The following is a 22,752-nucleotide window of genomic DNA, read 5'->3' as shown; positions in this document are numbered from 1 at the left end:
TTATTTTGAGACAAGGCCTCATAATAAAGGATGACCTTGAACTTGTGATCTTTCTGCCTGAGTTGCTGGTCAGTCACTGTGATACATGACAAATTATGGCCTAGTTATTCTGTATAAAGACCCTCAATTTGGGTTTCCACTGATGTTTCCTTTTGATACATTACATTACAATTGTATGGGTTATAATCAAAGCTACACTTAGAAAGACATTTTTTAGCAATGAACATTGGCTTATTAAGAGAGAGAGGGCACATGTGATTGAGATGTGTGTCACTTCTCTCCAAATGTCTGTAATTCAATCTACAATTCAAAACATAGAAAGCAATTTAAAAATATAATTCTCCTTCATTAAGTACCTTTTTAATCTTCAATTAAGAAAAGACACAATGATTATAAAACAATGTTCATATATCTAGAATTCAAAGAGGTTTGGTTCTGTAGTTCATGACAGCAAGCTCACCTGTGCGGTTAGCTGGCCTTGTAGACTGGGAATCAGGAGAAGTTAAACTCTGCCTCCTTCCTACTTCATCAGATGGAGAGGCTGGTAATGATGATATTGGAGGAGTCTGTGCACGACGTGTAGGAAGTACAGTGGTGGTTGGATAACTAGAAAACATTTGCCTTTAAAAAAATAACAATGATTAGAAAAAAAATCCCAACTGGATAGACAGTACCAATATTTATTTATTTATTTAATGCATGTGAGTGCACTGTAGCTGTCCTCAGACACGCCAGAAGAGAGCATCAGATCTCATTACAGATGGCTGAGAGCCACCATGTGGTTGCTAGAAATTGAACTCAGGACCTCTAGAGGAGCAGGCAGTGCTCTTAACCACTGAGCCGTCTCTCCAGCCCCCCATTACAAATCTTCTTACACAACAAATTACAACCTGGACGTCAGCATGAGTTAGCTATAACTTAATACAAAGTGATAAGAGATTCTTCAGTATTAAAAGTAATTATTTCATAGGTTATTCTTAACTGTAAATGTATAATTTCTCAAAAAATATAGCAGCAACATGTTGGGGAATAATATAGAAACTACAAAAATAAATTAACAACCCTTGACTTTATGGATTTCTTCTTCTATTATAATATCAAGGTGACAAGAGTATTTTGGTATAAATATAGTAGTCAAAACACTGAGGAAGAATTTTAAGAACAAGAAACTTGGACTGGAGATGTGGTTCAGATGATAGGAGCATTTGCCTAGCATGCACAAAGCCCTGGGTTCAATCCCCAGCCTGCACACAACTCAGTGTGGTAGCATATACTATAATCCCAGCAATTAGGAGACAGTGGCAGGAGCTCAAGGTCATCCCTGGCCTTTTAGGGAGTTTAAGGAAAGCCTAGGATACATGAAATCCTGTCTCAAAAACAGAAACAGATAGGAAACTTTACTTTAAATATTAAATTCAGTAGTTATAAAACTGACAACGATGTCAAGTATTAACTTATAAGAAAATTAAAGAAAAGATAAATGTCGTTACTTGGCACAATTCAAAAACAGTGTGTATGTATGATCTACCAGAGGGAGTTAACATGTATTTGTTCTGGTGGTGTGAACAGTACATGAATGAGAGGCACAGAGAGGAGAGGCACTCCTTCTCACACTAAAAAGGAGGACACTGATGAAGAAGCAAGTCTAGATCTGTCCCCTCACACCAGGAGCTTTTTCTTTGCTGTAAGGTTGGGGGTTGAACACAGAGCCGCTTGCATAGGCTGGGCAAGTGCTCTACTATCACCAAGCTTTATTCTCAGCACTCAAAGAGGTTGTTAGCTTCAGAAGAGCACTTTACACAATAAACCATGGCACACGGAGGGAGCAATAGGCTTACTTCCCAGCAATTCTAAGCCAGTCAGTAGTAGAGAGAAATAAAGTTTAAGAAGAAAGGAATTAGTCTAGGGGTGTGATTTGAGTTCAGTTTCTACTACTAAAGAGAGAAACAGAAGAAGCATCTAGTGTGTGCCTATGGCAACAAAGGGGCATGGTTCTGCCCTTTACTCCCATGCCCATGCTCGTCAGAGACTCAAAGGAGACAAGAGGTCACGGATTTCCTGTCTCTAAAACTGCAGAAGGCATTAAAAACCACAAGAATATTCTATTAGCATCTCCTAGAATTATGACTCAAATGAGAAACCTAATAAACAAGTAAGCATCAGTGCACCACCACCACACACACACACTGGTCATGTTCAAAATGTGAACAGAAAACCAGTATTTACAAAGCCACAAGAACAACTGAAATGCAAACAATGGGCTCTATAGATCCCCTAAATCTAACTTACTAGGGCATGCGGGCCCTATAGACCTTCTAAATCTACCTTACTAGGACATGCATTCCCAGAATATTCAAACTGCTCCTACGTGGGGAGACTGTGCACACCAAAATTTGAGATCACTAAGGGCAGAGATGAACTCCCCTTCGACTGTCTAATTCAGTAAGGATGATGATCTAAGAGGAAGAAGGGAAAGGAAGCCAGCTTGATTCCCTTCCTTCACTTAAGCCACAGGGAGGAGAGCTCAACAGTCTTTTCATGACCGTCTCTCTAAAGCCACACCAGTGTGTATATAAGTTGCATACTAAGCAAAACAGAATTTAAATAAGTAAACACTATATAGAATTCACAAACTTATCACATACAGATGGCTGAAGAAGCACCTTAAAACACATTCTTTTCATCTGAAAAGTAGACCTGTGTGAGCACAGAGTGAAAAATAGAAGCATAGAGCTGTTGAGATGGCTCACAAGTGAACGAGTTTACCACAAAGGCACGGTGAGCTAAGTTCAATACCTACAACCTACCACGGTGGAGAGAACCAACTCCCCAAGCTGTCTTCTGACCTCCATGCTGCAACATGTGTGCTCTCATGGGTCATTAAATCATTTAAATCATTAAAAAAATATGTTCAAAAGGAAAGAACCTGAGAAAAAATTATTTCATGCAGATTATTTTTCTTCAGATTTCAGTACTCAAAGCTCAAACACTAGGTTAGTGATATGGCTTAGCAATGGAGCATTTGTCTAGCATATAATGATCTTCAATAGCAGCACCAATCCTCCTGCACCCACCATGGTTACCCCCCAAAAAACCTCAGGTATTTGCTTTCTGAAAAGAGTAAGTCTTTAAAAGATTAGCTGAGCCAAGTATGGTGGAGCATTCACACTCTCCCTACTCAGAAGCCAAGTATGCTGGTGCAGTTACACTCTTACTAAGACAGGCTTTTATTATATGATCCAGGTTCCTTCCAGCTCTACAATACCGGGATGTAACTTGGCACACTCTGTGTAGGGAAACAGCGTGCTTTGAGAAGCATGGGCATCGGGTGGACAGACATTAAAGGCCAACTTGTCTACCTGAGAAGACTGAGTGGCATTACTCCCGGGGACTCAGAGGCAGGCACTGTTTCTGTGTCGGTGACAGGAGTGGTGGCAGTTGTAGTGTCCTCAAGGGAGCTGCTCATAAAGGAAGTCGTGCTCGATGCTGACGGGCTGGTGGTGACTGGTGTCTGTGCTTGCTGTGCTTGGTCACTTTCTTCAGCTTGCTGATCAATCTCTGTAAATCAAAGGTTAAGAAAACAGTAAGGATTGGCCTTTTTAAAAGAGCAACAGTCAAAACTGGAAGTTTAATTTTAACTTCCTAGAGGTAGACAGTGTAATCCCAGCACTCGGGAGGCAAAACAAGAAGATTCTTTTGAATACAAAGGCACCCTGGGCTATGACATAGCAAGGCCAGCCAAGACTGCAAAGTATAAAACCTTCCTTAAAAAGGTAAGCTTCTAAAACATATTTTCTGAAGGAATTCAAAAAACATTCACACACACACACAGTGTTCTATTTTCAATATTGTACTTATTATTCTAGATTCTATAAGTCCTTGCAATTAGTACTGATTTTTTTAGAGAATTCCCTTACAAAAACATTAAAAGTGGAACTGGTGACACATTCCTTTAATCCAAGTACTCAGGGAGCTGATGCAAGACGACTGCAAATTAATAGTCAGCCTGTTCTACTTAACCAGACCCTGTCTCAAAAGGAGTATCTAAAATGTGAGGTTATCTAAATATATCCAAACATTAAAACTATTTGCTGAGCATTTTGATTTTGAGGCTTACCTCCAGTGTTGGTAAAAGCATACAAACACAAGAATAAAAACCTTGACAGAAATTTCATGCGAACTATGACTTGAAGAGTGTGTCTCCTAAAAGTGTATAGCATGTTTATAGTTTTCCTTTTCCAGTAAGGGATCAACAAATAAGGTAGCAGTTACTACAAAACAGCTAACTCTAGAGCTGGCCCTGAGACGGCTCAGTAGTTAGAGAACTGTCATCCAGACACTTGAATTCTCAGCACTCACATGGCAGCTCACAACCATTTGTAAAGTAACTAGTTCCAGGGAATCCAATGCTGCCTTCTGGCCTCTGCAGGGACCAAGCACACAAGTGATGTGCAGAAACACATGCAAGGTGAAACACCCAAACACATAAAGTAAAAATAGTTATAAAGACATAGATAATTCTATTATAGGTTTATTAAACAGCTACACACCTTAATAACCAACTTAGAACATGCCTACTTACATGTACATGTACCTCTCCTATATACTATCTAAACTAATATGAACAAGAATGAAGGCAAAGGAGGAGCAGAGGTTATAAAAATCTAGCCTCTTTTTCCTTTCTTGATTCTTCCCCTTTCTTGTCTATGTGTCCCTTTAGGTACGGTCTAATGTAACTAAGCCAGGCCTCAAAACTGATTTCGTTTGTAGCCAAGAATGTCTTTGAACTTCTAACTCTCTTGTCTCTGCTTTCCATGTGCTGGAGTTCTAGGCCTGTGCCATCTCTCAGTATAGCACAAACATCCTGAAGACAAGGGACACCATTTCTATGTTCTAGGGAACTTTTTTAGGTTCTAAAGAGGTAGCATTAGGCATTTTAAAAATATCTTCTGAATAAACCTTACTTTTATTCAAAAACTTGTATCAACACCCAAAATGAGGATAGAGATAAGCAAAGCCAGGGTCTTTTTACACACAATACATTACCTATATATAACACAGTACATATTAAAAACATCTCAGAAGTTTTAAGAAAATATTTTAAATCAGATCAATAAACAGTTGGATACCTTTTGAAGAATGAATTAAATGTCAACTGTTTTTGTCTGTTTCCTTTTTCTAAGACAAGGTCTCACTACTTAACTTTAGCAGTCCTGGAACTCACTATGTAGATCTGGCGACCTTGAACCCACAGAGATCTCCCTGCCTCTGTCTTCTTAGTGTTGGAATTGAAAGTGTGCACTACCAGACCTGTTTTAATTTCAGCTTTCCAAAAGTTGTCAAACTCTAATGTTTATGTAGATTTAAAATAAAAAATTACAAGCAGACAATGATTACCAAGATACAAGTAAAAAAAAAAATCACCACTCATCTTACAAAGAAAAAACAATGTGCACATTTCTTTGACCAAAAAAACAAAACAAGAAAACAAAAAAAAACATACTTTCACAAATCACTATAGAATTATATTACTTTTGACAGTTAGGAGTATAATTTCATCAGATAACATACCTTGCTTAATTTTGCCCCCAAACTGGTCTTCCAAAAGCCCATGAACCACCAGTTTGTAAATCATAGCTTGAGCCCGTTCCAGATCAGCTAAACCCAAGGCTCGCTTTATGGGTGACCGCATAACTGCTCGCTTCACCATGTGCCGCATCAGGAACTGTAGAGCAGCACGCATCTCCACATCCTCGTGAACAACTGGAGAACTTGCACAGTCTGAGTTGTGGCCATTTTCAGCGAGAACTTTTGGAATCAGCAAGAGCTCAGCATATTTACTACAGCCAAGAAGAGCACTAAGAGACTTCATAGCACCGAGGTAGAGATAGGAAAGTTGGACTGCTCTGACTTCTGACTGGGCTATGTCATGGGTTTTGGATATGTGTTCGTGATTCTTTCTCTTCCCTTCTGTTATTTGATGTTGGGATTCCACACCTGGCAGTGTTGGTTCTAAAGAAAATGAAGCTATTTCATTTTCTGATTTGGAGCTTGTGGCACCCTGACTTTTGACATCATCAGATATTAGCCCTGTTCGCACATCTAAAATGGATTCACTCTCAGGTTTCTGCTCAATGTCCCCCTTTTCCTCAGACTCATGACGGTGTTTCTTTTCATGTCGCTTGACGCTCTGTCTCCCCACATCTTCATGAATGCCTGTCAGATATGTTAGGTCCAGCAGCACAGAAGCTGTCAGGCCTCGAAATCGCGCCACATCAAACAGCAGTGGTTCACAGGGTTCCAGGTTATACAATGGAGTATCACTAGGCGACCAAAAAGTTGGGAAGCTTTAATAAAGATCAGAATGACACAGGAAAAAGCAAGTGAGGGAAAGACAGGAGGAAGGTACAGAAAATAATGTAGACAAAACAAGACACATCATGAACACAATGTTGAGAATAATTTATACAAACTGACATCATTATAGAATGAAAAAATGATATTATGAGGAACTAGAGATGTGATGCTAAATACAGCAATAATGAAACGCACCTGAGATTTCAAATGAGAATATTTACAACTTAGGTCTGAATCTGAGCATCTTAGAGCTGTGCAGGTTCTGTTGCTGTCATTCAACCCTGCCACGATAGTACCAAAGCAACCACAGATACACTAAGCAAGAGAATATGGCTATGTGACTTTCCTTACAAAACAGGAGACGAGGCAGATGTATTTCATGTAGGCTAACTGGGAAATGTAGGTAATAATCTAGTTTGTTGAGTATGTAGTAGATCTTTGTAACCTCCTTCATAGGAAACTTTGTCTCATTAAAAATTTTATTTTGCAGTCCTCAACTGATACTCATAACTTTATAAGCAATGTGATTACATATCCCTGATATATGGTATAAAATTCCTGAAGTTTAGAGTCTCAATAATTACAAAAATATAATACCCCCTCCAAGTATCTGAAGTTTTATTATCACCCACTTCTTGGTTCTGGCTATCTTCCTAGTCTAATTTTCCCTTTGCCACATTTTTCTTTCTCATGCATTAATTTACATATTTTATTAAATTGCATACATATTAGTAGATACTGAACATTCTCTGAAACAAAGAAAGAATAACAGTAGATGTAGATACTTTTATGTGATTTTGCAGAGCTATCACTGGGCCTCTTGGTTTACTGTGAAGAGGAGTGTATACAATAAAGTTCATTAACACCTAAAATTATATATAAACTTTACATATATTCAACTGAGAAAGTCAATCACAATTATTTAGTTCTAAAATAGTACTACTTTCATTAGGCACTATGGATCTTTTTATTAGATAATGTCATATTAATATATAAAAATTACATTAGGTAATGAGAATAGTTATATGATAATTATTATCAATAAATTCTTACTTCTAAATGATAAAATTATGTGCCCAGATAGATGAGGTCCTTTAAGAATGTAAATATTTAGCATTATTTTGAATATATGAAATTTATGATGTTTATATTTCAAACTACACACACACAGACACACACACACACACACACACAAATACACTGGAATGCTTTCAAGCATCTTGCCTGTGTCAAATAAATGTAATTCTCATAACCATTCAAAATGATGTGCATTGAGACTAGAATTTTTGTGTTTAAACAGTTAAGGCTATGGGGGATGGCATACATCTGTACTCCCAGCACTTGGGAGGCTAATACAAGGTGAGCACAATCTGATGTCTACTTGGGTTACATAGTGTGTTCCAGGCCATTTAAGCTACAACATTTGGTCACAAAGATGGACGGGGCAGACCATCATGGGACTAAAGGATGACTCAGTGGTTAAGAGCATTAGACGTTCCTGCAGAAGACCAGGGCTTAGTTCCCAGCCCACACATGCTGGCTCCAATTCTAGGATATGCAATGTACTCTTCTGGCCTCTGCAAACATAAGGCACACCGTGGGTGTACAGCTATATATGCAGGCAAAACACCCACACACATAAAATACAAAATGTTAATTAAAAAGAGGCAGATCTTGTATAGTCACTGGTCACTTAGATGCTCCTACCACAGGCTTTCTGAACTTTAAATCTGATCAACAGATTAGCCAGCTGAATTTTAAATGCTCAAGTGTAAATGGATTATGATCAAAAGGCAGGAAACAGGTGGGGCATAGTTCAGTGACACAACATTTATCTATCAGGCACAAGTCCAAGTGTGATCTCTGGCACATATACTTCCCTGCACCAAGAAGCAGGAACCAAATAAAAAATAACAATTAAGCCTAGTGAAATTATAAGTTCATTACCAAAAAAATTAAAAACTTATTTTACAAATCACTCGAATCTTAGTAAATCAAAATAGTAATATCTAGCCACATAAAAACCATTTAAAAAGTTAACCAGCAGTTCACCTACAATTCATTACTACTCACTGTCCATGGGCAATTGCTCATTTCACCATCAAATACTTATCTGCTAAAAGCATAACTCAATACATCATACCTGATGGTTATTTCTGCTTCATCCCACTGGACCTTGGCAGATGTGCTGCCTTCTTTGACCACTCCCAGCAGCGTGGCATGGCGCCCAGTTTGCTTGTGAACACACCGACCTCCAACTCTAAGACCAGCATCAACTCCTCCTATCACTGCTAGCACGGGCCACACCTCTATGCAAAGAGTCCTCAGCTGCGGTTCAGAGAGGTCAGCAAGACCATGCCTATTATGTTTACCTTTTTCTTCTTCTTTGTTCTCTTTCTCCTCTCTCATTTCATTTTCCTCTCGGCTCTGAACCGAGCGGCTTTTCTTTAGCTTCTGACCTGACTCTTTAATACATATCTTAATTTTATGCAGCCTTTCCATCATCTTTTTATTAATACAGTAAGTCCAACGGTCTGTCCGGTGAAGGATACGGATAAGCTGAATAGTGGCCTCAGCTAGCACTGCAGCTACTGGACTACAAATAGGGTCTCCTGGAAGTAAATCCCGAGGTGTGCCACGCATCTGCATATCACAAATTTTCACCTATATAAGAGAAAAGGAGGTGGGATATGTGAGATATTAGAAGGTCTCCTTAACTATTTGTCAAAATATGTTCTAGCAAATAGAATCATGATGAACTACTATATATATCAAGCAACACCCTAAGAGGCAGGATGGATATGAGCATGGTGTGTGTGGCTAACTCAATTTAGTTCAAAGAAATGTCTGAAAGCGTAACTATCATCCTCAAATCTTAACTATTGGATCTGAGGATAATACTGAATCTTGAAACTTTTGTGTTGTTCCAAGGGCACAAATGTAAAATTGTAAAACTGTACAAGTGGAATAACCCCACTATGGCCATACACTACAAGTGGGACACAGAAGTGAAGAAAAGAAGCTAGTGCGGTGGCACATGCCTGTGGTCCCAGCACCTGGAAGACCCTGAGTTCAAAGCCATTCTTTCCCTGATGGTATACTTGAACCCTGGTAAGATCTTGTAGTACAAAGTAGGTTCTGATTTCATCTGCTCCAAATCATGGTTTAGCACTTCCCAACATGTGTAGACCTTGGAGAATTTACCCAGCCTTAGGATTCTAACAATAAATATGTTTTCTCTATCTCGGGAACTTTTCTAACAAACTTCAGAATCTTGAGTTCAAGACAAACCTGGGCCATATAAAAGACGCTGTCTCCTCTACCCTATACCCCCAAAATGTTAACAAAACAAAAAAAAGGAGACCTGGGTTTAAATCTTAATTGTCTATAGTCTTGGGAAGTAATTTAAGTCTTGATTTTTCATCTTAAAAAAAAAAAAAAAACAAAAGAAGAACACTAATGTGAGTGCCCATCTCCTACACTTACTTTAAAAATGAAGTGATGTAGACAAAGTCCTTCCTAGTACAGTAGTAGGTTCACTGTGAATAGTTAATGTTAACTTTTTTTTCCTCAAAGAATATTACCAGGGTTCAAGAATACCACTGGGCCAAAGGGTGGTATTGGGCACTCAGCAGCCTACTTTCCCTGCAATTTATTGGCTACTGTTCAAGAAGGTCTTTGTCTTATGACTGGCTTACCTTAGACTATAATTCCTTGAAACTAATTAACTATCTATCTATCTATCTATCTCTATGAATTTATATAATTTACATAAAATTATCACATAAAAATATAAATATAATTAAATTATATACATTACACACATATAGCTGATTTATATGTTATAAAATTTATATAAATTCATTTATATTATATATAAATATATAATATATGTAACTTTCAGGATTAGTATCTACTAAGTCTAGCATGTTCATTTTTTAAAATTATGTATAATTTAACTTAAAAAATATTTTAGTATAAAAAATTCCACTAGAAATTCTTGACAACAGACTAAGCTGCAATATACCCTCCAGTGAAAAGATACGAAAGAAAAAAATAAATACCACCACTAGCCACTAACACAGGGAGACCAAAGAAAAGCCTATTTCTGCTTTTGTTTTGGATAAAGAGAACAAAACAGGTTTCAGAGAAACTGTGTGCCCTTGATACATCCACATCTGTAGCATGTACAAGGTCTGAGACCTCTCACACATGAGCGAATAACTCCCATTATCTAGCTAATGGTATCTCATTATACTTGAGTATCTAGATTCCTTCTTATAACAGTAACTACAAATGAACCGTATTATTGCGAATACAGTTCCTGTTAGCTCTCACAGTGCCACTGTTTGCAAGTTGGTTTGCGATACAGCTATAGTGCCTTAATATGGAATAAAAGACGATTCCTAAAATTATCTACCCTTCTGGAAGAATAACTTCCATGGGCCAAGTACTTTTAATGGTAGAGATATCTTACTATTTTATGACCTCTGTATCATATTAACATAACACTAATCTAGAATAACCAGCATTCCTTATGCCTAAGTACAGGCTGGGACTGTTACCTTCTCACCCGGGTTGCTGCTATAGAACATTACACACGGGTACAACTCTGCTGCATCCACATCTTCAAAGGCCAATTTGGGTTCCTAGAGTGTGACAGGGGAGAAGCAGAGGAAACTAAAGTTGCTTTTTAAATTGATACTATGTAGCACATTTAAATTAAAAGGTTCTAAGATAGAAGAAAAGTTACCAGAGCCATACATATATCAATATATCCAAGGCAATGCTACACAGAATATCAGATCCTAAACTGTTTGCTTGTTACAAAAATATTGCTTGATCTTTACCACATTTTATAAGGTTGGTATTGATAAAGAATTTTAAAAACCAGAGAATATCAAAAAGGAAGGGGGGAGAGGAAAGTAAATAACCTAAACACTAAATAACCAGTACTTCATAACTTGAGTGGAATTTAAATTTGAGGAAGAAAAGGTAATCATGTTTGTGAACAGGTTTCTGTACCTCTCCATTTTTCCCAAAGGAAATGGTCCTGGCTTCCATGTCTAACACACAGGTAATAAAATCGCCTTGAGTAAAGCTGGACAGCGTCAGAGTCTGTTCTCCGTTGTGATAGAGGTTACCACTGTAAGCCCTATAGAGCCACATGTCTGAGGTGGTGCGGTGATTAAAGTCATGTACTGGCCAGCGAGAAACTCCAACACATGTACCCTCATTACCTCTATTTTCCTTCACAATATAAAACTAAAAACAGAAAAAGAAAAACACAATTCATAATGTTCATTAATTCTATAAACTATGTGTTATTACTATATTAATTGAGACTTGAAAAAATATGTTTATAAATAATATTTACACATTTATAGGAACATACTAAATTTCTTTTCAAAGAAGAACTAATAAAAATCAAGTAACTTCATTGTTTTATAAATACTTTATAAGGCAAATTTATTCATCTTATAAATATAAATAATAACCTTTGGTACCTATAGCACTTAAAGTGAACAATTTAAGCTTACAATTTAATTATGATGCTGAGGGAATATGGATGCCAAGAAGTGCATGCTGGCAGGAGCCTGATATAGCTGCCTCCTGAGAGGCTCTGCCAGAGCCTGACAAATACAGTGCTCTCAACCAACCGCTGGACTGAGAACAGGGTTCCCAATGGAGGAGTTAGAGAAAGAACAGAAGGAGCTGAAGGGGTTTGCAACAGCATAGGAAGAACAATAACATCAACCAACCAGACCCTCCAGAGCTCCCAGAGACTAAACCACCAACCACAGAGTACACATGGAGGGACCCATGGCTCCAGCTGCCTATGTAGCAGAGGATGGCCTATTGGCCCTGTGAAGGCTCAATGCCCCAGTGTAGGGGAATGCCAGGGCAGGGAGGTAGGAGGGAGTGGGTGGGTGAGAGGATCACTCTCATAGAGGCAGGAGGAGGGAGGATAGGATAGGGGGTTTCCAGAGGGGAAACCAGGAAAGAAGGTAACATTTGAAATGTAATAAGTAAAGAAAATATCCAATTTAAAAAAAAAAAAGATGTAGACCTCTCAGCTCCTTCTCTAGCACCATGTCTGCCTGCACACCACCATGCTTCTTGCCATGATGATAATGAACTGTAAACCCCTGAAACTGTAAGCCATCTCAATTAAATGCTTTTCTTTATAAAAGTTGCCATGATCATAGTACCTCTTTACAGCAATAGCAATCCTAACTAAGACAGATACTTCTACAAAACATACACACATTTAAGTCTCAGGGAATGCTGCAGTGGAGAACACAGAAAGATCTTAAGAGCCAGAGGACCAGAGACTTTGCTATAAGAGTGTGTCTCCTAGTAATGTCAGAGGCTACACCCTAAATTGAACAAGGACAACAATAGGTGTGCCAAAGTGGATGGGAGAGAGACCATGAGGCCTTGACCCTGCCTACACAATAACCATAGACAACCAAAGGGTGCTGAGAGCAGGAAGAACACACCAATTTGTTATCAAATACCAAAGGGTTAGCCCTGAAAGTACACATTCAAGTAGTATAACAGACTGCGCAGGTTATAGTTATGTGTTGAGGAATACACACACACACACACACACACACACACACACACACACACGTATATAACATCAATTAATGAAAACAGCCATGAATTTTAAAGCAAGCAAGAAGGGATGTATGAGAGTGTGTGGAGGAAGGAAACGAGAAGGAGAAATGATGTAACTATATTATAATCTCAATAAAAGAAACATTTTAATTAAAAAAATTATTCATGGAAAGCTTCAACTTCTTATACACAGATTTTTGCAACTACTCTCTTTGTACATTCTATTCAAAAAGGATGGAAACTACAGGGGCTAACACCCTCCCTCCACTCATTAAAGGACTGACTCAACCCCCTGACTGTAACATGTGCCTCTGACAGTCTGTGTTCATTCAGTTTAGGTATGATCAGCTTAATTCTATAACCCTGCCCTTACTCCTGACACACAGACATTTCCGAAAGACTGGATATATATAATCGGGGTAAAGAGGTTATGTTTTATATTGAATATAAGTGTATTACCACATGTATGCAGGAGCCTACAAAGGTCGGAAGAAGAATCATATCCCTGCAAACTGGAGTTACAAATGGTGATGAGCTGTCATGTTGATGCTGAAAATTGAACCAGAGTCCTCTGAACAGCCAGCACTCTTAACTACCAAGCCATCTCTCCATCCCCAACAGGTAGGTTTTTAAATTTTTTTTTTTTTTTTTTTGAGAAAACAAAGTTGGGATTTGTCCTAACCAACTCCTAATCTTTCTGTTTAACTCTTTATAAAAATTTGTGTATGGAAATTGGTTGTCCTCCTTGTAGTCAACTCTTTTGTAAAAAGATCTATAAAACTTTTTTTAAATGTTCAAGTCTGAAAAAAATTCAAGTTATAATTACTATATAGGTACACCATGTTTCTTACAAGGTGAGAAAGCAAAAGCTGGAGGCCTGGGGAGGCATGAAATATTAATGCTGATCCTAACTGCTCTCCTCTGAAGGGGAGGGAGGAGGCACTCCCAAGTGCTGCTGCCATCACTTGAAACTCCAACTGGATGGACTAGAGGACAGCAAGGGTAAGCTCCCACTTCTGACTTTCTCACAAAACACCTTGACAGTGTAGACACAGAAAGAATAAAGTCAAAGATAACAAAATTCTGAAACTGACTACGTGAGACAGTCCCTCTGAAACAAGGAACTCAATTAAATCATTTCAAATAAAATAGAAACAGACAGGAGAGTGGGAGGCTTCATAATACAGGCCACACAGGGGAGGTAGGACCATTACTACCTGTCTTGAGTAGAGGTGCCCTAGCAATTGTAGATGATTGACTTACAGTATACTAACATGGGCTCTACTGAACTGTATTTTGTGGACAGCAGTTCATAATGAAAGCAACTCAACCCTAGAGGGATCAGAATTGTGTTATGTTAAACTAATACCCAAGCCAGACTTTAAAAGTTAATTCAAGTCTATCCTAAAGGCTCATGCCCATCATGGAAGCATTTTGAAAGGACTAACACAGGGCTCCTAAAATACACAGGGAGAAACAGCATGCATGGAAGCACATCCCAGCACTTGACAAGAGGTGGGAAAATCTCTGAATTCAAGCCAGCCAGGGCTAGATAGTGAGACTCTGTCTCAAAACAAAATAAAAAACAAACATAACCTGACCAATACGGATGAAGACATTTATAGCCAACCATCAGACTGATCCCAGGGACCCCTAAGGGAAGAACTGAAGGAGATGAAGGGGTTGCAACTCTATTGGAAGAACAATATCAGCTAACTGGACCACCCAGAGCTCCCAGGGACTAAACCACCAACCAAAGAGTACACATAGAGGGACCCATGGCTCCAGATACACATGTAACAGAGGATGGCCTTGTCTGACATCAATGAGAGGAAAGGTCCTCAGACCTGTGGAGTCTTGATACCCCAGTGTAGGGATGCTAGAGCAGTGAGGTGGGGGTAGGTGGAGGAGCACCCTTATGGAGGCAAAGGAAAGGGGGAAGAGAGGGGAGATAGTATGAGAGATTTGTGGAGAGGTAATTAGGAAAGGGGATATCATTCAAAATGTAAATGAATAAAATGATTTTTAAAACCTTAAGAATAAAGTCACATGAAATTTAAGTAGCTAAGTCCAACACACCTAAATGGCACAAGTTAAGTCAATATTATGGTTTGGTCTCACTAGTTTCATGGGGTCCTGTTATAGTTTCGCTGTAATGCATTGTGGCCAAGAATCGATGAAATAGATTGAGTACAAAAAGGGGTTAATACAGCAGAGAAAGTCCTGCTTGTAAGCTGGCATGACTGGCACTGGATAACTTGACCAATAAACTATTCCTTCTATTGATTTGAAAACAACAACAACCTTCCTTAACTGATAAGGCTGGCTTTGCTGTGCATACCTCGTTTTTTCCTAATTAATAAGACTTACACACTTTCCTTTTGGGAACCTAAACTATGAACACATGTCATGCAGAATTATAAGTCAGTACCTAGTAAAAAGCTTTGATGTGGCATCTCTAACAGCTTTTCCAGGCAAAAATAGGATATATCTGGTGGTATATTTTCACTAAATTGTGTGACTGTGTGACCCTGTTATTCCACATGCTTTTAATCCATTATTTAAAAAAAAAGGTAATTTAGGCTAGTATTACATAAATAGTAGAGTTTATGTAGCTCCTTTACATTTTCCACTTACAGTACCATGACAGAGCATCATTTACATAAAACATACACCTTTTCATAGGTTTTGTTTTTTAATTAAAGAACACAGAGAAATAAGACCAAAAATCTTTTAAAAATATTTTTGAGATTATAATATAATTACAACCCCCCCCCCCAAGCTATTTGATGCCCTCCCTTGTTTTCTCTTAAATTCATGGCTTCTTTTTCTTCGTTGCTTGCGTGCATGTGCATTTTCGGACCTAAATATACGTACAACCTATTCAGTCTGTATAATGTTACTTCTATGCAAGCTGTCAGGGCTGACTATTTGGTGTTACCGGTCATAACCAATAACCAATTGGTGTGCTCTTCCCTGGAGAAGACTATTTCTCTTGTTCTCAGCGTTTTGTAGTTGTTTGTAGTTCTTGTGAGTTTTGCCCCATGAACAACGTTTTTTAAAAACTAAAAGTACAAAACAACAATAAAACCACCACTAAGAATTCTCCTTACCTTCCACTGATAGCACCCGGAAGTCACCCCAGCTGATGCTAATCCATATCCTTTTCCTCCACTGCCATGAGTTAGGATCTGTCCATTCTCCACAATGCAACACTGAGCCTTCTCTGGATCAAAAGAGACTTCTTGTATGGGGAGATTTTCATCCTCCTCCTCCAACTCTCCTTGCTTCTACCAGAAAGGAAGGTGGGTCAATATTTGAGAGTAAACAGATCTCTAATACATTCCTTGCTTTACTTCACAGCTCTTACATATCTGCCAGTTTTAGATTCTGTGCAACACAGTAGAAATATAGTGCCTATAAAGAGCTTATTGTTCATTTAGTAATCTCATTGTACATGGAGATTAACTGAGTTAGGTACATAATGAGACAGGAATCCAGGGTGGTAATGCCAAGGTTTCTCTCTTCAGTAATGACGAGAAGGTGGGGAAGGAACAGAGTGTGATGGAGCTAAGTATAATCTGTCTGTTAGGTTATCATTCAGGTGGTGAGTTAATGGAAAATAGCATTTAAAACTTAGGCATCAATGGCATAGCGAGCCAAATAAGGTTTCCTTAAATATGGAAAAAGGAAGAGTGTGATGGTTGGGGGATGAGGACGGGGATTATGACTAGGTCACACAATAACCCAACACTTAAGCAGAGGAAGAAAAACCTAGAAGAATTAAAGATCATTTTCTAAGGTGGAAGACAAATCAGAAAATCTGTGAAGTAGAATCCAGTTTGGAAGTCAGTGGAGCCTCATGGCCACAAGGATGGGCACACAGAGAACAAGAATAAGAGATGCAAGCAGTGGGTCCTCTATATCCCAGGTTCTACACCAATTCAACAAACTACGGACTAGAAATATACTTTAAAAACCAACTGAACTGGTACTAAACATGCATAGACTCTTCTCATTAAATAGAACAAAATTTTACACTATAGGATATATTGGAAAACGTAAAAATGATTCAAAGTTTATAGGAGAGTTGTATGAGTCATATATGAACACCATACCATTTTATATATGAGACTTGAACATCAACTGATCTGGGCAAGCATCAATGGTCCTAGAACCAATTCCTACATACTGAAGAACAGCTATAAATGCAATGCTACTACTTTATAGAATTCTGGCATCTTGCCGGATGATAAGCAATTAGACTGAAGAAATAGAAAGAAGTAGCTGAGGTGTAGTTTACTGAAGGATGTGGGACTACTACGGACAGGCAGAAGAACTGCTAAGGTTGAATGAGTTCAAACCCCAGGAATCTCCTAATTGAGAAGAGCAGGAGTGAAGCCATTCCCTACCTGCTTCTGTACCTGCTCTGGAACACATAATCATGACACCTGACTAAAGACCATGGGCATTCAGTCAGGTAGCATAACACATGGAGTTCTTCCCCATGCTAACGAGATATAAAAAGCCTTGAGGCTTCAGCCAATGACCTTCCCTTCCTGCAAGAGGTATATAATCTCTAGTTCACCCTGAATAAAGTATATATAAATTATATGCATTCACATGCACCATCAAATAAAGCAGTAAGAACAAGCAAGGATCATCAGAAAGCAGCTTCATTAAGGACTATCATGGGAAAGGCCTTCACCTTAAAGAACAGAGTGTAAAACTCCAGAGAGGCTTTCTCTCTTCCAGCCCTTCTAGTAGCCTCAGCCCTTGCTCCCAATCAGACCAGATTCTGCTCCTCCTGGAGTCCACCTCCCTTTCTCGGGCTGGGATGCAGCTGCTGAGGGGAAAGGTAAACCTCAGACCTCCAGTTCTTGACTCCCTCTGGCAGTACATCTGCTGTGACTGGGTACAGAACGGAGGCCTGGAACCAATGTGCCCTCTCCAAAGAGAGACAGAATGTTGGATAACAGTTTACTCCTTTGAGAAATACAGTGGCAAAGACAAGAGGAATAATCAAGAAGGCTTCATAGAAAAAAATATGATTTGACAGGTGAGGATGAGGGAAGAGAGAAAACACAGAGTATGTAGAGCAAATTCTACAGTAAGGCCCCTCACAGTAGAACTTCACAACCAGAGACAGAGGCAGGCACTATGGCATTTACTTCTGAGGCCTAAAAGCACCTTTTGAGGAAAGAACCAATTACCTGTAATTTTATTTCTTGTTCTTTTTCCTTTATTTGAATAGCATGTTTGGCCTGAGCAATGGGAGTCTCCCACATACAGTCTGACAGAAGGGAAAATAAGCGTTCAACAACCTGGTGTATTGAAGGGAAAGAATGATAAAATTTATAGAGAGAAATGTTACATATGTTTATTTTGTAATATTCAATGGGACATGAAGATTGATTACACTAATATCCAAAAGTTATGTCTGGCATTTCTATGTGGAATACTTTTAGTTTTAAAAAATCATCATCTCACTACAAAATGGCTTGGTTTTATTTCTCCTTTCTAGGTACAGACATTTTCAGCTTTACAGTCTCACACGTTTCTCTCTCTAGAGGCCCAATCTAAGGAACTGTAGGCTGTCCTTTCCTTTTGACTTTACATGTCTATCCTGCTCCTCTACTTATTATACCTTACAGCTTATTTTCTTCCCTTTCCTAAGAACAAAGGATAAACAAACCAATCTGAGAAGTAGAGACTATGCTATTAAAGACAAACACATTTACCACTCGAGACATTAGTAACTCTCAGTTTTGGGTGAATCATACTAAAGATGTAAAAAGTATTTTCCAATAACTTAAAAAATACAAACCTGGGCCATTTGGTCATCTTCTACACCAGATTCACAAGCTGGTAACACAGCCTCTAGGACATGAAGAGCAAGGAGTCTCGTTCTTAAGTTACCAACCAGAGGAATACCTGGGCACACAGCAGATACACCATTTGTCGTTACCAATATGACTGGCATCCAGAGTTAAAAGTCACTTCAAATAAAATTTTTCTAAGATTACAAAGCAGTTTATAAACTGTTTATAAGCCTGTATTTTAACCTATTGTCACAGTAAGTCTGGACCTAATCTAGGACTATTAGTAGATATACTAATATACTTCATGTACATGTTCAATGTACTGCAACATTGAGTTAAAAGTACAGTATGTATTTCATACACATTAATCCTAAATTCAGAGTCTGAGTTATAACTGAGTTTAATGAGCCAAGAGAGGTTCAGTTTAATAATTTGACCAAAATGCCATACTGCAAGCCTCTAACACCCAAGCATAATCTTCCATTCTCCGTATGCATGTGTGTGTGTGTGTGTGTGTGTATGCACACACGAGTATGTATGTTTATATATGTACGTATACACACACATACATGTTGATCAAAGTACCCTTTACAATATACAGTAAGCAGTTTGTACTTTTCTAAAGTTGGAAAAAGTAAAAACAAAATTTTGGTGAGTAAGTATGTATTCTTCTTATAGACAAACCTTATAAATTAGGTGAAAATAAATGAGTATCTTTTACCTTATTCTTTAAAAACATGATATAAAGTTCACATCATTAAAGAAGCTGTAAGTTATACTAGTTAATAAACATTGCTGAAGTATATTGAGAACATAAACATATAATAACCCATAACATGGAATACTATATTACAGTTACTGTATTACAATTCTACAAGTTTCAAACACATTAGATAGGGATAATGAAAAAGTTCTGGAAATGGATGGGAAGAACAGAACACTGACTATGCTTAATGCACTGAACTGTATTCTTAAATGGCCAGATTTCAATTTCTGTTATCTACTTTTTAAATCAAAACTATAGAAAGCAAAATACTATCAGTACTATACAGTACTACAGTAACCTGTAGAAGATTACCAGACTTTTAGGTTGAAACAAGAAGTTAGATTATTATACAGAACAGTCATAGACACCACACAAATAGAAGTCCCAGTCACAGCAGCTGAAATAACACCATGATACAGGGGAACATACAAATTCAGATCTGACTTGACAATCTAAAATGTGAGGTCAGACTCAGTAAATTATATACTATACACATCTTGTCTTATTTTTAGTACATGTTATAATCTATAAATAGGGATAAATTCTCTAGATTAAATCATACTTTCTCCAGCACCACTTGACATTATCACTTCTTTACCAATTGTTACTCCAAAAATTTGCATTTAAAATTGGTACCAAATAAATAAATAATCAAAAGTCAAAGAAGAAAAATTCTTGAAATCAAGATCAAGTGCCCAGTGTTGTTAAAATTCTAGCATTACCTTAATAAAATGCATGCAACACACAAAAATACTCTAAACAAAGGCAGCAGACATACCTGAAGAACACTTCTGAGATGCTATGTTTAGAAGCACTTCTGTCCATTTGGGGGAAGCCATCTTTGATTGAATTGCTTTTGAAGATACAACTCTTCGAAGAAAAACTAAAAAATCCCCTAGATGGAGTTCAGCTGCATGTTGTTTTCTAAGAGCAGCTGAAAGGTGAAGAGATAAATTTACATTTTAATTGAAAGGCTAAGGTTTACCTTATCCGGCTTACGCTGTAATTACATTAAGTACAAATCTAATTCCCAGTCTAGGTTTTCAATAGGCTACCAAAGAAAACCAGAGAATGGGGAAAAGTAAAAATTTAAGTGAAGCTGGAATGAAACAAGTTTCTATGTATGGATCAGAAGCAGAAGCACGCTAGATAGAAGAACACACACACACACACACACACCCTTTATTATAAATCCCGTTCATATTTACTTATCCTGGGACAGTCCCATGTAGAGAACCAGAAGCACACTAGTGAGGCAAAGGGACAGAATGCTAGTCCTCAAGAAGAACATGGACATCTGCAATAATCGGAGACACTATCAACAGTGCTACCTTCACAGAGATTCTGGAATGCCCCAGTAAGAAATACAAGTGAAAGAGAAGAGACCTCTGGAAAGTGACATGCTATCCTGACAACAGGAAGCTGCATGCAGCATAGGAGGACTTCTGTCTGCTGTGATGGGTGAACAAGACTGCTGGGGACAACTAGAGAGGAAACTAAGAACTACTTTACAACTCCTCCAAACAGTACCTTGTCTCTTATTTAATACAGAACATTTTTATGATATTAATCCAAAGAACACAGAAGTATCAGCCTCTCCTATATACCTCTGCCTCTCACTCAAAGCCTGCCTCTGCACCTCTTTTCAGGATCAGTTCCTCTTCTAGGAAGCCTTTTGTTCTCCCTGCATAAAGTCTCCAGCACGTAGCTGTAGAATAAATTAGAGCACGTGGAGGTGCACATCTGTACTCCTGCTCTCAGGAGAAAAAGAGTGAGGCAGGAGACCGTAAACTCAAGGACACTTTGGGCCTGGAGACCCCTAATATAAAGCAGGTTAATAAAATCTGCTGGAATAAAGACCTTGTGTATTTTAGATCAGAGGTTCTGCATGACTGGCCATTGCTGATTTTAGAGTCAGTCTTCTTCCTAGCCATTTTCCAAACTGGCCCTCTCTCTAGTACAACTAGAAAGGAACGGAAGTGTGCTTCATCTGTTATCACACATGCCAAGACCTAGTCATGGAAAAATTGTGTCTTTCTTTACTAGATACTGAAGAATCCCAATTTTTGTTGTTTTCTTAGATGGGCACTGCTAGTCTGTAGTTCATGTTCTTCTCTGATCTAAGCTCTCTAGTGGGAATTCTAGGCATCTGCCAGCACATCCAGCTAAGGATATAATTTTCTTGAGGCTTTATAGGCTAAAAAATAACTCTATAACTTGTTAAAGAGTAGCCAACAAAATGATGACTTGGAACTGGACCAGCTTAAAGTAAGTAGCTGTTTTTCTGACTGATATATTTAAATCTGATTGTCACTGGAATATCATTGCCAAAAGCAATTGAGAGTATTTTATTAGAAAAAAGGAAGAGAGTTTTTCTAAAATGCACATATATCTTGGAATGCATAAGAGCTAATAATTAGTTCTGGGGTTTGTTTTTTTTGTTTTTTTAAGTACTTTTAAAAGTATTATACAATTCCAGAAACATTGCCTGTTGTCTGTGTGTGCAGTAGCACAGACTGGCAAGAACCTAGTACCTTAGAAGCTCTTTATACTCCAGTGCATCTCAGAAAAGCAGGAAGAGGCAAGGATACTTTGTTTATTAACCAATTTGTGAGTCTGCTTAAGCTCTCTGAGTAACTCTCTATACACAACTAAGGGAGAGAAACAAAAAAAACATATGATTGTCTTAGGCTCTGGAAACTAAAAAGCTAATTCTTAATCAGTACCATACTCCTACATTCTGACATAAGAAATTCAGATAATTCTTCTGAGTTTCTTGTACTGGACCATATCTGCTCACAAGTTTACCTCTACCATGTCTCTATGTCAATGTAACAAAGACAATGCTTTATCATTCTGTATCTGGTCAGTATACTTTTCTTATTACTCCCCACAAAAATCAGCAATATTAATATAATCTAATTACCATTTAATTATGAATATTATATATTAAAATATTAAATATTAACAATCACTAAATTATGTGCCAGATAATGTTCTGGGCTCACATGTATCAAGTCCTCAAAACAATCTTTACAGAACTGGCTTTGTACTTACCCTTACTTTATAGATAACAGAACTAAAGCAAAGAATGGTGAAGTAGCTTACTCTCTTCTGTCTGTCCTCTAACCCAGAAGGGACTTTTAAAGGGCACTGTGAGAATGAGACATGGGAACTCACAAT

The 22,752-nt window shown here is 38.1% G+C and overlaps 1 protein-coding gene across 1 annotated transcript in view; it reads right to left on the bottom strand.

Moving 5' to 3' along the window:
- The window catches only part of HERC1 (HECT and RLD domain containing E3 ubiquitin protein ligase family member 1), a 146,045-nt gene that overhangs the window by 47,419 nt on the left and 75,874 nt on the right, over positions 1 to 22,752 (bottom strand). The window contains exons 31-40 of the mRNA XM_080934559.1: positions 20,348 to 20,503; positions 18,809 to 18,915; positions 18,195 to 18,305; positions 16,095 to 16,271; positions 11,383 to 11,622; positions 10,923 to 11,006; positions 8,501 to 9,021; positions 5,572 to 6,347; positions 3,360 to 3,558; positions 461 to 621 (exon numbers count right to left, since the gene is read on the bottom strand). Of these exons, the coding sequence (XP_080790685.1) occupies positions 461 to 621; positions 3,360 to 3,558; positions 5,572 to 6,347; positions 8,501 to 9,021; positions 10,923 to 11,006; positions 11,383 to 11,622; positions 16,095 to 16,271; positions 18,195 to 18,305; positions 18,809 to 18,915; positions 20,348 to 20,503 (2,532 nt within the window). The remainder of the gene's footprint in view (positions 1 to 460; positions 622 to 3,359; positions 3,559 to 5,571; positions 6,348 to 8,500; positions 9,022 to 10,922; positions 11,007 to 11,382; positions 11,623 to 16,094; positions 16,272 to 18,194; positions 18,306 to 18,808; positions 18,916 to 20,347; positions 20,504 to 22,752) is intronic.

This window comes from Micromys minutus (genome assembly GCF_963924665.1).
Source record: "Micromys minutus genome assembly, chromosome: 21".
NCBI classification, from domain to species: domain Eukaryota; kingdom Metazoa; phylum Chordata; class Mammalia; order Rodentia; family Muridae; genus Micromys; species Micromys minutus.
Note: the sequence above shows the minus strand (reverse complement) of the source record. Positions and strands in the feature narration are given on the sequence as shown.